Below are 19,806 nucleotides of genomic sequence, written 5' to 3'. Positions count from 1 at the left end.
CGTCATAGCTAACTTAGAATCCCCAGGACTGAAACTACACATATTTTACATATGAGGAAATAGCCAAAACATTAAATGGCTTGCCCAGAATCTACAGAAACCTAAATTGTAGTTTATTCTACTGTGGCTTTGCCTCATTTATAAAGGTTCACACACTTCTAGCACCATAAAAATCCCCATTTAAGATAATCTTTTCACTTAAATGTTCAAGAGCAGTATTTAAATAAGAGAAATAAAACTAACATACGATATACAATAAATAGATTAAATGGAAAGGCAGTGTAGCCCCACTTCTTACAAGTCTACAGATGTGCTATATAACAGTTTATCACACTAATACACTTCATTTATTCACATTTAACAACAGTATAATAACAATAGCTATGATTTACTGAGTGCTTAAAATGTACCAGGCATTACCCTAAGTGCTTTATAAAAATTAATTTATTTAATCCTTATATTATAAACTTACAACTTTCGAGGTTGTTATTATTACCCCTCTGTAAGGAATCTGAAGTTTAGAAACCAAAAACTTGACTCTAATTAGTGGCAAAGCCAGAAATAAAATTAGTTTTACTGTAACTTCTGTGCCACTTATTTTTTCTTTCACTGATGACAGTTTCCTATATATAATAGCCTCTTTTGGTTTGAAATTTACTCAGACAATGTCGAAGTTACCTCACCATTTTTGACCTAATAAAATGCATATCCTGGGCCGGGCGCTGTGGCTCACGCCTGTAATCCTAGCTCTTGGGAGGCCGAGGCGGGCGGATTGCTCAAGGTCAGGAGTTCAAAACCAGCCTGAGCGAGACCCCGTCTCTACTATAAATAGAAACAAATTAATTGGCCAACTGATATATATATATAAAAAATTAGCCGGGCATGGTGGCGCATGCCTGTAGTCCCAGCTACCCGGGAGGCTGAGGCAGAAGGATCACTCGAGCCCAGGAGTTTGAGGTTGCTGTGAGCTAGGCTGACGCCACGGCACTCACTCTAGCCCGGGCAACAAAGCGAGACTCTGTCTCAAAAAAAAAAATAAATAAATAAATAAAAAATAAAATGCATATCCTGCTGTAGGAACCTTCTGCATATAATTCGGTTTTAGTCTGTTAAACAGGTTTTTGTAAGCCAGTAGTTCTGTCTCCAGCTACCCTAATCCCCCTTCCCTGCTACCATCTACCCCCAGATAAAAAGATCTGGTCTCTGTTGTGTCACTAACCAGCTATATAATCCTAACATGTCTGCACTTGGACTAGATGTGACTAAAAGCTTCCCTAGCTAAGAAATGAAAGCAGTAAGAGAAGACAAAGTCAATTCAAATGAAGAAATAATAATAAATAACATATTTGTTGTGAAAGAGTGACAATTAGAAGCCATATCCTGATTTTATCTTTTATACCTTTCACACACAATAATTCAAAAACTGCTGTATGGTATGTATGTAGTATGTAATTACCATTTTTCAAAACATAGCCAATACCGAGCACCAAGCACAAACACAATCTTTCAATATATTTTTATAATTGCTGCCATTCCTTTCAATGTTCGGATAAAATAAGTTCATGATATCAATGATACAAGATTACATTGAAAAATGCTACCTACTCCAATATGATATACTCTGCATAGGTTCATGAATCTATATTACCTTCCTTCAAAAAGATGATTTAGCATTTTACAGCCACTTTCAGCCACTTCAGGAGAATATATATGCTTCTGCATTAACTCCAAAACATTCAGATATATTCCTTTTGACAACAGGATCTTTCTGAAATTAACTACAAGATTCTTTAATTGTTACTTATAGAAATGAAGGCACATTTTCATACTTTTGCAATAAAATGTGGACTACTAAGATAGTCCAAATTCACAGGAAAGCATATACAAGAACATATATAATGCATAGTTTATGGACAACTTAAAGATAATACTTACTTCTTTAAAACATATACAATTTTTGATTTTTTCATATTTATTAACCTATTGTTGAGGTTTTGCTTTTAAAATTTTTATTTATAGACTAGACTAGTTTCAGTATAATCACCATATCCCTGTCTAGGTGAAAAGAGTGTTTCTGCAGAAAAAAATGTGTTTAAATGATGCTCTTCAAAATACGAATGAAAGTTAAATTGTATTCCAATACTTAAAACAAGTTCACAAATAATTGCACTTATATAGAGCTAAGACTAGCCAGATATGCTAGACACTAGTGAGCTAGGAATAAGTTACAGGCCTGTGGAGATATTGACAATCTGGGGCTGGGGTAAGAGATGAAAGAGCTGGAACCACGCTGGGTTGCTTTCAGCCTTGAGCTGCTTTGTCTATCTACCCCAGTGGACTGTGCAAACATTATCAGCTCTGTATATGCCATGATAGGCACAGGGATAGAAAGCACTGATACAGAGCATAGGTAATTACATTTATTTTCTCAAAGTAACGCCAAAGCTTAGGAAACACATGCATGTGCTTACATCTGATTTTACATTCCATGTAGAAAAGTAACTGTATTCTAGCAATGGTGATTACAGAATAATTTTTCTCTTGATAATAAACTTCCCACACAAACACAAACCCATTGTCTTGAAGTTTCCATATAAATATCAATTGTCTTGAAGCCTCCATAGAAACATCAATTTCAACATGATACAGTATAACACTACACTTAGAAAGTGGCGGAAAAAGGAGACTTAGAAAGTTTTAATTAAAGTGCTGCTTTTAAAAATGGGTTGTCTATATCAAGAAGAAAAGATAGGACAAAACACAGGAATAGGTAGAAGTGATATACACACTCTAAAGTACTGCCAAAAACCTGAAAAATTCATAGCTTTTGGAGCCATACAGAATATCACACATTAAGATACCATAAAGAGTTGGTTATTTGGTTTGATCACATCCAAAGTTATAATAACCCTCCCCAAACTGGCTAGCTTCTAACCAAGGAGATACTTTACAACAGTGGCCTCCAAATTTTTTGGCACCAGGGACTGGTTTCACTGGTTTCATGGAAAACAATTTTTCCACTGGGGGGGACAGGGAGATGGTTTGGGATGACTCAAGTACATTACATTTATTGTGCAGTCAAACCTCTCTGCATTAGCATGGGACAATGATAATCTATCTGTATTTGCAGCTGCTCCCCAGCACTAGCATCACCACCTCAGCTCCAACTCAGATCATCAGACATTAGATTCTCATAAGGAGCACGCATAGATCCCACACATGCGCGCAGTTTACAGCACGGCTTGCAGTCCTGTGAGAATGTAATGCCACTGCTGATCTGACAGGAGGTGGAGCTCAGGCAGTGACGGAAAGGATAGGGAGTGGCTGCGGATACAGAAGAAGCTTTGCTTGCTTATGGGCCACTCACCTGCTGTGCAGCCTGGTTTCTAACAGGCCACGGACTGGGGTTTGGGGACAGGGGTTGGGGACCACAGGCTTAAGCAATAGAAATTTATTTCTCACAGTTCTAGAGGCTAACAGGTTCAAGATCAAATACACCAGTGGGTTGGGGACTGCACCTTTAAAAGACAAAAGTGACTCTAGACCAGTTGTTTTCAAACTTTAATTTGCATCAGAATCATCTGGAGGGCTTGTTAAAATACAAAGGTTGCTGGGTCCAAGCTCCAGAGTTTATGATTCAGTAGGTCTCTATGGGGACCTAGAATTATACATTTTTAACAACTTCCAAGGCAATGCTGTGGCCCAGGGCCCACACTGTCCTAGATAGTAACCTAATGTGTGACTTGAAAATTGCAAACACTAGACCTAGGAGAAGAAATTTCACCATGAAGTCACTTTAGAGTTTACAGAAGAACATTTCACACATTATTTACCAGTTATCTACATAGCGCCCTTGACCTCATCCACTTCATTTTTAACAGGAAATTATCTCCTTTAAAAGGCAAATAACAGTCACCTTCTTTCCTAGCTGCCTCACAATTTCATTTCCTCTGATTCCTAACATATCATATTCTCCTTCCTTGCTTCATTTTTTTTTCTTAACTACTTCACATATCATATATTTTAGTGAGTCTTATTATCTATCTTCTCCACTCAAGTTTAAACTCCATGAGCCTGCGATTTCTATTTAAATGATGTATCCCAAGTGCCTAGGGGATAATGGGAGCTCAATAAATATTGATTGATTAATTCATTAATTAAATCGGGAAAATGTCATGCAAGATGTTTGAGTCTTGACCTTGAAATCCCCATGGTTCCAAGAATCCAGCTCTTCTGGCTGCCAACCCAGTCATTTTTCTTAAAAAAAAAAAAAAAAAAAAAAAACCCATGCCCCGTAGCCAGCCCTGCACACCCGGTGTTCCCAAGTGTCTTTCAGTGATAAGTTGCCCAAGGAGGTTGGTGAACAAGCTGCCCCAGTTCTTAACACTTTACTAAGGCAGCAGCACTCCAAGGACAATACAAAGAGATCTGAGGACAGTTTACCCAGCAGGTAGCTAAGAAGAAGTAAGAAACTAGAAAGAGCAGAGAACTGATTCTGAACAAAGACATCAAAGCTCACTCTGAATGCAACCAATCCTCAGACACAGTAATAAGAATCAGTCCAAAGCTCACAAAATCATGGTTGTTCAATCTGCATATCAAAGATTTCCAGGTAGTTGGGAATTACTGCACCAGTGCAATGCTGTATGTACATAGTGGAAGTCTGTCTCCTCTCTAAGGTGCCCCAACAAAGTCCAGTCCTCATTTTCAGGAGTGAAATCCCTACCCAGGCCTCTCTGACTGCACAGTCCAATATGGGAGATTCGAGAATAGCAATTCCCACTACAATCACTCCTACGCTGATTCACTGTCCCTGGGAGCAACCCGTCTATCAGTGCCCTTGCCACTCCAAACCTTTTATTAAAGTGCCATCAGAGAGATGGGATGAAAAAGTAGGAAGAGAAAGAAGAGAGGATTTTCCTCTTGATTTGACTTAAATAATAGTATAAAGAAAGGTGCATGAGGTGGTTTATTTCTTTCTTTCATTCTATTCAAGTTCTTTACTAAAATTTGGAGTTTATATTAGTCTTGTCTCAGACTTCCAGTGTTTTTCCCTATTTTTCACCTTCTAAAAATATCCTGCAAGAGCTGTCAAGTCCCAATGTCTTTATGATAAGTTTTCACCAAGGTTTTCTGGCAGGATTTCCTGTTTATAGGGGCAGGGATCTGAGCAGCCTAAACCACAATCTTAAACCTCACAATTTCTTCCAAAGGTATACGAGCTGGTTTTCTCTTCTTAATTATGCAAAGCTACAAGACTTATAAGAATAACAATAAGGGACCATTTTTTTTTTAAAATGTAGTATAAAAATTTTATAATGGACAATTTTACCAGATTTTAAAATGGTGAGCATCTCTCCACCCAGTCACACTTCTGTAAAATTTTCCTAAGAAAATAACAGGAATAGTGTATAACAGAAAATAGAGGAGAAGAAGAGTGACCATTTGGTTTTTAATATAGGTTCCAAAAAAATCCTACTGCACACAAGCTAAAAGCCCATCAATAACAAATGGATTCATAAGCTAAGGAATACATCAGAAAACTACACAGGTATTAAAAATGATAATGAAAGAATACACGTGTATTAACATGAAAAAGAAAAAAATATAAAATTTGGTTATAAAAGAGTTTAATATGATTCCATGTCTGCAAAAAGTAGAAAAAAGGTTGTATATGTCATGTGTGAGTATATACAGAGAAGTCCAAAAAGAACATACATAAAAATGTTTACTCTTCATCCATTTACCTATGTATCAATATATCCATATGTCGGGTACATATCTCTACATATTAATATTTGAATTTTTTACAATATATAGTTTTCATAATTTAAAAAAATACAAAATCTGTTTCCATTTATTTAAAAATATAGTATACCACTTACCATTTTGTTCTAAGAGAGTCGACAATGCATTTGCAGATGCCTGGAAGACTTCTTTTGATGAAGAATGCATCAGCATGGACAGCATCACTTCCCTGTGAGCTGGGAACCTTTCAAAAACCCAACCACAATATTAATAGTAATGTTTTTAATAATTAGCTCAAGATCTCACTTATCATTACCTAATATCTCTAACAAGAAATAATGGCATATCAATAAACGATATCTTATGTCACCTCCTCTTGTAACAGTGAGTTATGCTTAGATAATTTTATGTTTAAAAGTTAGATTCAAACCCATCAAACTTTAATAAATTAATATTTCTCTGTTTCTTCAAAAGCGGATAAGCAGTAGAGAGAAAAGAGGCTCAGCAGATATATGAAAAGGTGTTAAGGAAAAAGGTAAAGTAGGAAAAGAAGATAATGAAAACAAGAAAGGAAAAATAAAAAATTGTAAAGAAGCAGAGTATGTTTTAAAGATGTATGACATAAATATATTTTCTTTATTGTAATAATATATTTATTTTAAAGATCTCCTATAGATACTGAGGAAGAAGTGTCCAGTGAACTAAAATTTATGAACTGCAACATGAATCTCCCTTCCTCTAATCTCTTTTAAAGTACTGCTTATCATGGGACTATTAGGATATTGGTTTAACATCATTTTCCAAAAAATGGCTGTTTCTTTTCAAAATTAAAATGTTTAATTAAATAGCATCTGTGTCACTAATTCCCTTCTTATCAGAAGTGGATCATTATACAAAGAGGCTGTCGGGATTTCAGACATAGAAATGTTACTATTTGAGCTTCCCAAATAAGTCATTCAGATTTTAAAGCCCAGAGGATACCCAGAGCAAACAGCACAAGTATGAACAGTTGCCATAGAAGACAAAGGCTCCTAGACAGGAAACAAATCTGATATACACAAAACTCCTGTTACAGTTCGTATCTCTGGGAGAGAGTGCCGTCTTACAATATTTGAGTGGCAGTCCTACTGAAAGCCTGCTCGGGAGATAACAGCTTCAAATAACTCTCTCAAGGGAAGACAGGTCAACACCGTCACATCATATGGGAACTTACCATAGGAGGCTTTCTAACCAAATCTAATTCCTGATACGGACAACCTGCTGGCTAATCAAGGCAATAGGTCACAGATGGCTCTGCAATTTCTACCACCTGAGATGAATTAATATGGCATTTTTAAACGATCAGCCAGAAAACGGAAAGATTCTTTCTCCATGAATCACAAATTACTGAATGACTCTTGATTCCCAATCTCTCAGTAATAACTGTCAAACATACCACTTTTCCTAACTATTGAAAGCAATGAGCTTAAAATACTATATGCCCGCTACTATTTTGCAGCAAAATTTAAAACACAAATGCCTCTATGAAAATATTTCTAACAATAAAAGTTACAGTTAAGCTACTTTATATGTATTGATTAAAATATATAATGAAATTTTCTATCACATAAAATCAAAACTACTGACTGGCCATCTTCATCTCCAATCTTCTCATATAAACTGTTTTGGTACATAAGGAGATTATTCAATGCCCAGCATGCAGCCTCCTGGATTAGGGGAGGAAAAAAAGAAAACTGTCAAAATGTAAATTATTGAAAAACATAATTTTTAATAATGAATATTTGTGACAGTCCAACCTGCACATGCTTGTTCTTTCTATGCCACGTTAATGCTTTATAGCAGGCTTCTAGCCAAAACAATTTATCTTCTTCCTCTTCATCATTCTCCTGATTCTCATTCTTTTCCTCTAAGTCTTGATTTAAGAAAATGGTCTCAGCTTGAAAAAATTAAAAGAAATATATATAACATATATATAATGTATCTTCAATTAGAACAACCAACTCTAAGTCCATATTTTGAAATGTTGTCAACAGAAGAAAGTGTTCTTTAGTAGCAGCCTTGATTAATTTATAAAGGCAATTTTTAATATAATATACTACTACCATCCTATATAGATAAATGATATAATGAGGAAGAGGATACCAGAAAACAAAACTAATTGACTAGAGGAGAAATTAATCAGGTGTGGTGGCGAGCCCTGTCGTCCTAGCTATTTGGGAGGCTGAGGTGGGAAAATCGTTCGAGCTCAGGCATTCAAGGTGACAGTGAGCTACGATCACGCCACTGCAGCCCAGCCTGGCACTCCTATTGAAAACAAAACCTTGTCTCTAAAAAATAATAAAAAAATAAATAATAAAAAAAAAAAGACTAGAGGAGGATTATTTGAAGAGCGTGGATGCTTAATGACAAAGCTAAACCAAGAATGTAGAGCAAAACCCTGTATGAACTGAGATGTGTATACCTGTCACAACTGTTAGTTCCCTTTTAAGTATCCTCTATTGGAAAATAGATTAGGACAAAAGAGGCATTTAGTGCTTCCTTATCCACATACGATTCTCTTGTTATAATGTTAATATTTGACATCAGATGCATTGGGTGAGAGTTTTCTTTTTAGTAAAGTTACTTACTGAGGAGTGCTAAGCAGCTGAGCGCTGAGATCTGCAACGCTGCGTTCTTTGGATACTGCTGCACAGCTTTCACCACAAATGTGTGCACCTCGTTTAATACCAGGATATTAAAAAAATTGCCTAAAAGTTAAGTGACACATTAGCTGAATTCTCATCCATGGAATTTAAATTACCTTTAATTTTATAACAGTATATTTTGAATGGTGATAAATATTTTAATGACATTAAAATATATATTTACTTTAATTAAAATAGCTTAATATGATTGAATAAAGTTTTGAAAAGTTATTTTATGCTGTCATTTAATTATGTTACTTAGACAACAGAAGCAACTGAACAAAAATAATGATATGAGCTTGGGTTGCATTAACTTTGTGTTCTTTGATTCCCTCTCATGTCATCACCATATAAAAACAATGAGATGTCTGTTATACAGTGCACTATAATAACTACAATATTTATTGTACAAAATAAATTAATTTTTCTGCCTTCTAAATGATGGATGTCTTAATTTCATCTTTTAGAAGATCTATTTTTAAATCCTTTTGCTACAACACCCTTCATTTACTTAAAGGAATACTGCTCAGAAAACTCATTGGCACACTTAATTGTTCGATCTTGTCTATGATGATCGCAGGGGAAAAAAAGAGAGAGAGATTATTTCAACACCTCCAGCCCATCCCAGGAAGAAGTCCCAAACCTTTTTATATCCCCTCTTCTGAAGATTAATGCGACAAACAAAAATCTAAATCCTTATGAGGAAAGAAATGGTAAGTGATATTCCTGAAATGTGTGGCTCCTTCCATTTAGCTTATTTGTAACTTACTAACAGTCACCAGGTTTCCTTCTAAAAGTAAGAATGAAACTCCTATTTATCTATAATTCAAAAGGCAGTTTAACCAGATACAGTTCTCCTTCATCAACACCTTCCTATGTTCCTGCCTCTTCCACATTCACTCTCCAAACAGACATTCTCCTCAGCCCTTAGTGATCACTAGTCTTGGAGAGTCATTTCAAAAAGATTCTCTTATGCTTTTACCAGGTTGTCTACACCCAGGTTGTCCCCATCACCCTCTTTTCCTTGCAATTATTCCCATGCCACTGCCAACAGCTACTCTACCACTGACCAACTGTGTGGCTCTGGGCAAAAAACCAGCAAGACCAGTCTTATGTTCAGACAACTTGTATGAAATATATACTAAATTTTATAAAGCTCTTAAATGCATTAAACTCATAATTAGATTATATATTTTGACAAAATGTTAAATATTTATTGACTTTGGGTTTTAATTTTAACGGTGAAGAGGAAGTTAAAAGTTGTATCCAGCTTCTTTTGAAACAATTACAGAGATAATAAATTCTCTAGTCATTACATAGAACAAATAATATGTTAAGAGATAAATGAGAGAATAAAAGCATCCTTATCTGAAGATCAATTTGATGGCTTTATATTAATATTTTCAAAAAGAAGTTACAAAATAATTCAAAAATTACTTGTGACATAATAGTTTCCATGGTTTATTTAATTTCAATAGTATAATATCAAGCACCTTTAATGTGCCATTATAGACCTATTTGGTAGTCAAGTACCGTTTCCCTAATGACAAAAACAAAACTACTTCTTCTGACTCATTTCAAAGGATTAAGGTGAACTCACATTTTTATTATAACTTGTACAAGTTGTAACTTGACTATGATTAAGTTGTAAAACATGATACAGAGAATTGTACATTAGTATGCTGCTCTAAAAGCTAGATTTAAGAAGTCAACCTTTGCATTAGTTTGAAATGTTCTCAGATAAAAGCCAGTTGATACAACCACATCCTTCTTTATGAAATCATGAGTAAAGTCTCCCCTGATAAAAAGATAAACTAGTAAATGGTTACTACATTTTAGAAAGAAGGCTTTGTTTGGTTTAGGGATGCAGAAATATGAGCACCAAAACGTTATTATCTAGAATCTATAAATAAATTTTAAAAAGACTAATAAAAAATTAAAAAATAAAGACCATCCTATGGAAAAAAGGATAAAGAACCGACTATGTATTTCACAAAGGGAGAAACATTATTTTTTCTCACAAAGGGAGAAAAAAAATAATTTAAAAAAATTCATCCTATTTATATTTTCATAACAAGACAGTAGTAGCATAAAACAAGAAAAGATCCAAATATCCATGGATAGGAGAAAGGATTAAGTAAATTGTGCTCTATCCGGCTGGGTGCGGTGGCTCATGCCTATAATCTTAGTACTCTGGGAGGCCAAGGCGGGCAGATTGCTCAAGGTCAGGAGTTTGAAACCAGCCTGAGCAAGAGTGAGACCCCGTCTCTACTATAAATAGAAAGAAATTAATTAGCCAACTAATATATATAGAAAAAATTAGCCAGGTATGGTGGCACATGCCTGTAGTCCCAGCTACTCAGGAGGCTGAGGCAGCAGGATTGCTTAAGCCCAGGAGTTTGAGATTGCTGTGAGCTAGGCTGACGCCACAGCACTCACTCTAGCCTGGGCAACAAAGCAAGACTCTGTCTCAAAAAAAAGAAAAAAAAATTGTGCTATATCCATGTAACAGATTACTCCATACAGCTACATGCAAAGATACATGTAATTCTTATAAACATAGTGTTAATTTTTTAAATTGCCAAAGATAATATACAGTATTATTCCATTTTGATGAAGCAAAAAACAAGAACACATTAACAAATTTGTTTACTACATGTAAATGTAGTAAACTATATTTAGAAAGCAAAAGATTTATATTATAAACACAAAATTCTGCGTTACACTTCACGTTTTCTATATGTTATACTTATTTTTATGCATCAATTATTATATAATTATATCTTAAATATACCCCTAACAATAAAAACTCATCTATGGAATTACCTTTACAAAAAATAAGATGAAGATAATACTTCTTTACATGATGCATATCTATTTTTGCCACCCCTTTTAAAATTCCATCTAAGCATAGCAGAACAATTTGCTACTTTACAATACTTTTTCATCAAAAATATGTCAATATGCTACTTATCTATCAACATGCAACATATATAAGTAAATATGTTATATATACTTAAATCATATAGATTGTGATAAATATTTAACCAAGAATCACAACTCACCTAATGTAAGCCTGTGGAGCAAGCAGCAACTCACTTCTTGAATTTTTTCACTGATAGGGAATGCTTTCATGGCTTCTACCACAATATTATAACACCTGACATTGCCACTCATGAGGACTTCAACATTATTACCTAAATGTAAAGAAGTCATAATTATCAATAAGGTAATAATTTTCTCCTCTCAAATATACATACAAAGATATCTTGTATAGATTGTAAATACATGGCAGCATAATGTCTACATTTCCAAATCTAAATATTATGTTCTGCCAAAGAGCTACAAAAAATACTATGTTGTTGATTGATAACATAATGAGTTGTAGGACTCATTGTTAACATTAAGGGCAAATTACTTTATTCCTGTTTCTTGGCTTAAGCCCAAAACTTAAGACCAAAAAAGGAGGGATTCAGAGTGCTTTTTTGGCAGTAAGTTTCCAGATAAATGAATTTGGGGGACTATTTCCTAATGAGGCCCTATTTCACTGAAGAATGGCTTTTGCGTTGTTTGTTTTTCTCAAACCAACAGTAGGAAAATCAAGATTATGTCACATAATAAAACAGCTAAAATCAGCAATGGTCTGTTTCCTCCATTCCAAACAAGCAACCAGTAGATAAGATAGCAAAGTCAAGTTTCCAGAAGGCTCCAAGATAGATGGGGGGAAGGATGGCAGAAAGAAAAAAAGAGAGGCATAATATTAAAATACGTGACTCAGGGACAAACAGGTGAAACAGAAAGAAAGGAAAGAAGCCACCAGGAAAAGCAATTAATCAATAAAGAGAGTTGAGTTGTCAGCCTATGTGGAGAAAACATTTCTATCTCTGGATGAAATGTTAACTATTCTTTAAAAAAAAAACAAAACAGCTGTTTGTTTTTCTTTCCTTTTCAGCACAGTCAAAAATATATTTTAATATTTAAATTATATTTGAAAACATTAAATATAGAAAAACTTTTAGTAATGAAAGAAAATAGCCTCTTAAAGCAACTACCTACTTTAACTGAGAACAGACTTCATTCTCCCTTCGACGGAAATGCAAATGTCTTTCCGGTAGAATCAGTGTTTAAAACTCTTGATTTAGGCCAGGCGAGGTGGCTCAAGCCTGTAATCCTAGCACTCTGGGAGGCCGAGGGGGGCGGATTGCTCTAGGTCAGGAGTTCGAAACCAGCCTGAGCAAGAGCAAGACCCCATCTCTACTATAAATAGAAAGAAATTAATTGGCCAACTAATATATATATATATGTAAAATTAGCCGGGCATGGTGGCACATGCCTGTAGTCCCAGCTACTCAGGAGGCTGAGGCAGAAGGATTGCTTGAGCCCAGGAGTTTGAGGTTGCTGTGAGCTAGGCTGACGCCATGGCACTCACTCTAGCCTGTGCAACAAAGTGAGACTCTGTCTCAAAAAAAAAAAAAAAAAAAAAAAAAACTCTTGATTTCTTAATTTTTAGCTGCTACATTCTTTGACCTTTGTATTATGAATCAACACAATTTAACTGGAGATATGTCAGATGTGGGTGGAAAACAATGAATTCTAAATACACCCAGTCCAAAATAAATAAATAAATGAACAAATATAGCCAAGGAAAAGTATAATGAAAAATATATTCAGCTTGTTGGCAATGATGACTCAGAGAAATGTAAAAGTAAGGCCTTTCTCTATTATTGTTCATTTTTAAATGCTTAATTTCCTGTGGATAAGAAAACATTGTGATGTTATAAACATCACAAAGAAAAGGCATTATTTCACAAGGGCATTGGATTTTTTACCCTGCCTACACTGAAGTTTCACATCTTCGGAATGCCATACCGATTTCCATATCTGAAACCATATATGCATACTATATTATTATTTAGTTTATGACATACATATAAAGTACATATTATGGAATGATGCTATTGGTGATTTTAGAACACGTATTACATACCAGTACTATTCTATATTGTTCACATTGTTTAACTCATGAAATCCTCAAAACTTCAAATGTGGGAGGAGGAAAATATTACTATGAATAGATAAATGCATATGTACATTCCCTAGAAACCCACACAGGTAATACATAAAGTATGAAATGTTAATGGGCACTTACAAAACAAAATAGAATCTGAGGCATTGCCAGCAAACATATAAAAAATGCTAAACATCTCTAATCTTCAGGGAAATGTAAATCAAAACCACAATATCACCTAACCCTAGGGAGAACAGCCTTTATTAATAAGTTCCAAAACAACAAATGCTGGCATGGATGTGGAAAGATTAAAACACTCTTACACTGCTGGTGGGATTGCAAGTTAGTACAGCCTCTGTGGAAAAGAATTTGGAGATACCTCAAAGAGCTAAAAATAGAAATACCATCTGATCCAGCAATAGCACTATTAGGCATCTACCCAAAGGAACAAAAGACATTCTATATAAAGACATCTGCACTCGAATGTTTATGGCAGCACAATTCACTATTGCAAGGATGTGGAAACAACCCAAGTGCCCATCAATCCATGAGTTGATTAATAAAATATGGTATATATATATATATATATATATATATATATACACACAGTGGAATACTACTCAATTACAAAAAACAATGGTGAACTAGCACCTCTTATTATTTTCCTAGATAGAGCTTGAGTGCATCTTCTGAAGTGAGGTATCACAAGAATGGAAGAATAGGCACCGCATGTACTTATCATCAAATCAGCACTGACTGATCAACACTAAGGTGCTCACATGGTACTAATATTCACTAGGAGTTGGGAGGGTGGGGATGGGTAAACTCACAACTAATGGACACAGCGAACATTGTATGGGGGAAGGGCACACCTCTAATCCTGGCTTGGGTGAGGCAAAATCATAACATGTAACCAAAATGGTTTTAACCCCCATAATATCCTGAATAATAATAATAATAAAAGCATCTGAGGCATTATTTCAGCCCATTAGCAATGATTGGTAGCATAGACAATAAACTACTTTCTTCTGATGTGTATTTTTTTGTGAAAAAAAGTGGCTAGATTTCAAAGCATGATCAAAATGCTACTTGGGAATCACAAAAAAGTTCATTCACCCTTGCTCCTTCCTGAGCTCCACTCTATGTCTCCAGCTTCACCCACTGCCCTTTCTCCCTCCCCTGCCCCAGTCGGTGAAACTCAAGCAGATATCCAGGGATGTGCACGCGCAAATGCACACACGCACGCACACACGCACACACATGTACACATGCTAATGAACCCACAGTATACTGGGCTACTTTCATCTTCTTGAATGCACTATACTCTCTCTGGCTCCAGCACCCTTAGAGAGCCCATTGCCTGGACATTCTGCCTACACTTCCCCTTCACCTCACACCTCCCTACACACAAAACTGTCCTTATCCTTCAGTTCTCATTACTCTGGGGACTTCTGCCATCACTTGCCTTATACACTGTAATCACCTCTGTACTTAACTGTATCCCCCATTGTACCATGAGCTCTGAAAAGGCAGAGAACACATTTACATTTTCCACTATCGTTTCCCCATCACAAAGCCCAGAGCCAGCTGCAGTACAGTCTCAGTAAATATAAATTCATTAAGTGAATAAATGGATGGGATTTAGCATTCACAAGCTTCTATATAATAAAAATATTTTTAAAACATACTCAGAAGATATAATTGTTCACATACAAAAAAGAAATCATGTATAGAGGCTACTTACAAGGAATTGCTAGGGAATGTAAACAGTGCAGTACGTGAAACACAATTTCCTCTTCATCCTTAAAATTTTTTAATGCACTTAACAATATCATATAATCTTTGTTCTCGACAAATTCAGTCAGTTGCTCCTCTGAAACTGAAAAATGACAGACAAGAATAGTTAAGTTTAAAGATGATATAAAAGTTTACTCAAAAAATATAATGTTTTGTAATAGTGGCACGGGACACATCACATATAATATACTTAAATGAAAATAAATTCCTATAAAAAAAACAGTCCATTCCAAGAATTTTATAATGGGAAAATAATCTATTGAGATTAAAATAATTTTATTTTTACCTATATTAGTTACTCCATGTTTTCAAATGTAAGAGTATTAGTCACCCAAAAGTTCTCATTATAAATTAGTTCTAAAAAGTTCTCATTATAAATAATTTCATTTGGGAAATTCTAGAGAAAACAGATCAGTGACTACTAAAGATGGCCTACTTGAAGTGAACATGTTATAATACTTAAAAGGCAGGAGTTAATTGTAGACTGTTGAAGGCCAGCTCAGCTAAATATTAATATGTCAGGTCAAGAGTTGTGAACTTGAGCAAATGGCAAGCAATCAGACTTTGAAATACTCTCAATGGTTTGCTATCAGAGAGCAAAATGTTTCATTAATTTTTGTAATTAAAGTCTTTTGCTCAAGTCACCAAGTTCCATTTGAAGTCATTTTATTAGGCAAAAACCTCAAAAACATTTGTAAAGGCTGAGCACGGTGGCTAATGCCTATAATCCTACCACTTTGGGAGGCTGGGGTGGGAAGATCACTTGAGCCTAGGAGTTTGAGACCAGCCTGGGCAGTAGCCAGACCCCCATCTCTACAAAAAGTTTAAAAATTAGCCAAGCATGGTGGTAAATGCCTGTAGTCTCAACTACTTGGGAGTTTGAGACAGGAGGATTCCTTGAGCTCAGGAGTTTGAGGTTGCTGTGAGGTATTACGACACCACCACTCTAGCCTGGGCAATGGAGAAAGACTCTATCTCAAAAAAAATAAAAAAGTTGTAAAAATCTGGTTTATCTAGCTTGAGAATGGCACCAACAACAAAAATGTTTGAAAATGTAGCACTCTTTGTGAGCTGCATTAATTTTGTTTCAATTTTATGCCAATCTGGCCCTATAATATAATGTACAATTGGTTATGTTCTTCTGACAAACAAGGGATATCATGGAACTTTCCTGTTTTATACAGTAGTGTTCACAGTATACTTTCAAATTTTGAAAATTAACTTTATAGTTGCCCCTGTGTCCTGGGAAACTTGATACTCCTGGAAAAGTCAAAAATTTTTCTACTATACATTTATAATCATAATACTCTCAGTACTGATGATCTTTCTACTGAGTTAGAATCTTCTTTTTAACATGCCCTGGTCCATCTCCATGTGGAGGGACCCAACAATGCTGGTGAGAGAGTGATGTCAGCCCTTCTTCCATGAATAAGAATGTGTCCCTGAACTGCAACAGAAAAGATTACGGGGCTTGCAAGACAATAAAACCTCAAACTTTATCATGCCCAATTCTTATCAAAAGCTTAGTTGCAAGATATAACATTTACAGAAGATAGCCTGAAAGACATGAAGTTCTTCCATTCCTCACTCAGAGTGAACTCTCTTCTCCTCCACCAAGTCTGATCATCAAAGAGCTGGGTACCAAGACCAGGCTGTTCTGACTCTGTCGCTGTCACTCAAATAAACTTTGTAATCCTTACAAAATGTGTGTACTTGACCATCTTATCCAGGGAAACCCATGGGAAGATTTTCTCAGGTCTCACATGAGATCAATTGCTTCTCCTGAGTAATGGATTTACTTTTATCTTAAGAATTTTGTAGCCAATAACGTTAATCGTTCCAGATAGGAAGCAAAGAGCCAACCTTCTGGCCTACCCCTTTGCAAGTATACAGGATCTTAAGTACATAGTAAATGTAACCTTGCTTCATATTATTTTCCCTTCACCTGTTTTCTCATCCCATTTTTTCCGTGTATTATAATTATCTATAATCTGTTCAAAGTTCTTCTGGAATGAGACAGGTAATTAAACGGTATTAGGTAATCTATCCCATTCTTGAAACTGCCAGAAATTAGACAGGAAAACTAACACTGACACAGGGTGGCATAAATCATTCTTATCCTAAACCCCCAGCACAATTGGTTCTCATAATGATAACAAAAGGGGCTCTTTGAACTATGTTCCCTCAGGCAGGTTGCTCATGTCACCTGCTCTGACCCATTTTCTCATCAAGTCAGCAGAAAGACTAAACAAAGGTTCTGACCAACTCTAAAATTGCATACTAATCTCTGTTATCAATCTCAGTGTCAAGCTATGAAATGCATTAGTCTTTTTCCTAAGGGACACTTTGTAAGCCTCCTGGTTCTTTATGCAGAGCCTTGAACAACTTCTAAAATCTCAGTGTGGAGCTATGAAATGCATTAGTCTTTTTCCTAAGGGACACTTCTAAAATCTCTGGGGATGACTCAACCCAAATGTAACCTATGCTTGACTTCACAGTTTTATTTTTTCTTTCATAACACCCACACAGCCAGTTTTCAAAGTAAACCTTACGCCTGTTAGGCAATAGAAGAAAGTCTATTCCAATTGCATGATTTATAACCCATGAATGAAATTCGCTCCACCAAAACAAGCAATATTTCTGAATTAACCCCATTACTTACCTTCGACAGACAACTCCCACTTCTTAATAAATAGTACAATCTTAGACATCTTATTCTTATCATAATCATATTCTACTTTTAACATTATAAACCCTTTTTTCTTATATATATTTCAAAATAAAGAATTTGACATTTTTAAATACCTCTTTCAAAGAGCACATGTAATGTTTTGCATCCAAGTTTCTGGATTTCGTCATTAGCTGAAAATGTGTTCATGGCATCAAAAATTAACATGAAAATATCACTTTCTTCATCCAATATCAGCAAAGTGATTTTACCTATTTTGAAAAAAATAATAAACCCCAAGTAAATAGTTGCTTGAACATTCAATATGTTAATTTTTACATGAGCACCACGAATGGTTTATAGACTTTTCTTTTTTATAAACCACTTAATTTGCTCCAGATGTGAGAGCTCTGAGGCACTAGAGCAGGGGTCCTCAAACTTTTTAAACAGGGGGCCAGTTCACTGTCCCTCAGACTGTTGGAGGGCCGTTGGAGAGTGCAGCGCACATTCCACACATGCGCACTGTGGGCCCGGGACGAGTTGACTGCTAAACAGGACAGGCAGCGGTGGCAAAAACACCGTGCGGGCCAGATAAATGTTCTCGGTGGGCTGCCTGTGGCCCGCGGGCCGTAGCTTGAGGACACCTGCCCTAGAGTGTTTCTAAATGAGATAAATTCCCAATTCACTGTACTCTAGTTTTATGATTCCCAATCAATACTTCTAGCCTAAACTTCTTGCTCTAAACTTCTGAAATATATTTACATCCCCGACTTAGACAACATCATCTGAATATTCCACAGGTGCCCCAAACCTAGCCCATTCTTGTTCCCTATCTCCATCAGTGATACCATCATCCAACAGCTACCCAAGAAACTACCAAGTCATCTTCCTTCTTGCATCCTCCCTCTTTCTTCTCATTCTCTGTTCAAACAATGAATCAACTCATTACCAAGTCCTTCAAGTTTACCTCCTAAACATCTTGAAAACTCCCTTTCAAACAAGGCCCCTTCACTCCTACTGTGTTCAAGACTTCATTATCTTACACCTAGAATACAAAAACAGTGCTCAATTGCTTTACTGGTCCAAATATCTACCCAATTAATTTATTCCCAACATTACAAACACAAATTACAATTTATTCCTGACATTACAAATATCAAAAACACAAATGTGGTCTTGCAAAGCTCTTGCTGATCATTGAAGGCCTTCTCATACGCCTTAGTGTGACAAACAGAGCCCTTCGCAAAACAAATGTCAGTCCATATATCTCATCAGCCCCATGTTCTTCCACACATTGACTCCACTGCAAACATGCTGAACCCTTTGCTCATCACTAAACATGTTCTTTGATATCTCTGTGCACTTGCACTAGCTGTATGGAAATACTCTTGCCGTTTTCTACATGAAACATAATTCAAGAAATAACACAAATGACACCTATTCTGTCAATAAAAATAACAGTACTGGAATAGGAGTGGTAGTACTATAGCAGTAAACACTTTTACAGCACATAATGCCAGACACTGTTTGAAGAACTTCACTATCACACATTTGATCCCCACTGCAACCCTATGAGGGAAGTGCAACTTCTATTTTAGAGATCAGAAAACTGAGGCAAAAAATGGTTGAGTGATTCAAGTGACTTTGCCCAAAGTCCAGCAACTGATACGTTGCAGAGTTGAATTAAAATATAGGTGGTTCATGTCCATGCTCTTAACTCCTACAAGTAAGTTTAACAACTCTCTCCTCTATATTCCTATGGTAGTTTTCTTCATACCTGTTATGATACTTTCCTTGTAAAATTGTAATTATTTCTCTGAATGCTTTTATCTGTCTGCTTATGCTATACAATTCAGCTGTCACTAATCACATGTGGATATTTAAACTGAAATTTAAGTTAA

The 19,806-nt window shown here is 35.7% G+C and overlaps 1 protein-coding gene across 1 annotated transcript in view; it reads right to left on the bottom strand.

Annotated features, from left to right (window-relative positions):
* The window catches only part of LRRK2 (leucine rich repeat kinase 2), a 132,767-nt gene that overhangs the window by 101,173 nt on the left and 11,788 nt on the right, over positions 1–19,806 (bottom strand). The window contains exons 5-12 of the mRNA XM_076007179.1: positions 18,043–18,177; positions 15,185–15,319; positions 11,498–11,629; positions 8,376–8,495; positions 7,545–7,684; positions 7,375–7,454; positions 5,886–5,992; positions 1,649–1,778 (exon numbers count right to left, since the gene is read on the bottom strand). Coding sequence (XP_075863294.1) covers positions 1,649–1,778; positions 5,886–5,992; positions 7,375–7,454; positions 7,545–7,684; positions 8,376–8,495; positions 11,498–11,629; positions 15,185–15,319; positions 18,043–18,177 — 979 coding nt within the window. The remainder of the gene's footprint in view (positions 1–1,648; positions 1,779–5,885; positions 5,993–7,374; positions 7,455–7,544; positions 7,685–8,375; positions 8,496–11,497; positions 11,630–15,184; positions 15,320–18,042; positions 18,178–19,806) is intronic.

This window comes from Microcebus murinus, chromosome 10, assembly GCF_040939455.1.
Source record: "Microcebus murinus isolate Inina chromosome 10, M.murinus_Inina_mat1.0, whole genome shotgun sequence".
Lineage (NCBI taxonomy): Eukaryota > Metazoa > Chordata > Mammalia > Primates > Cheirogaleidae > Microcebus > Microcebus murinus.
The sequence above is the reverse complement of the archived record's forward strand: the minus strand, read 5'-3'. Positions and strand labels throughout refer to the sequence as shown.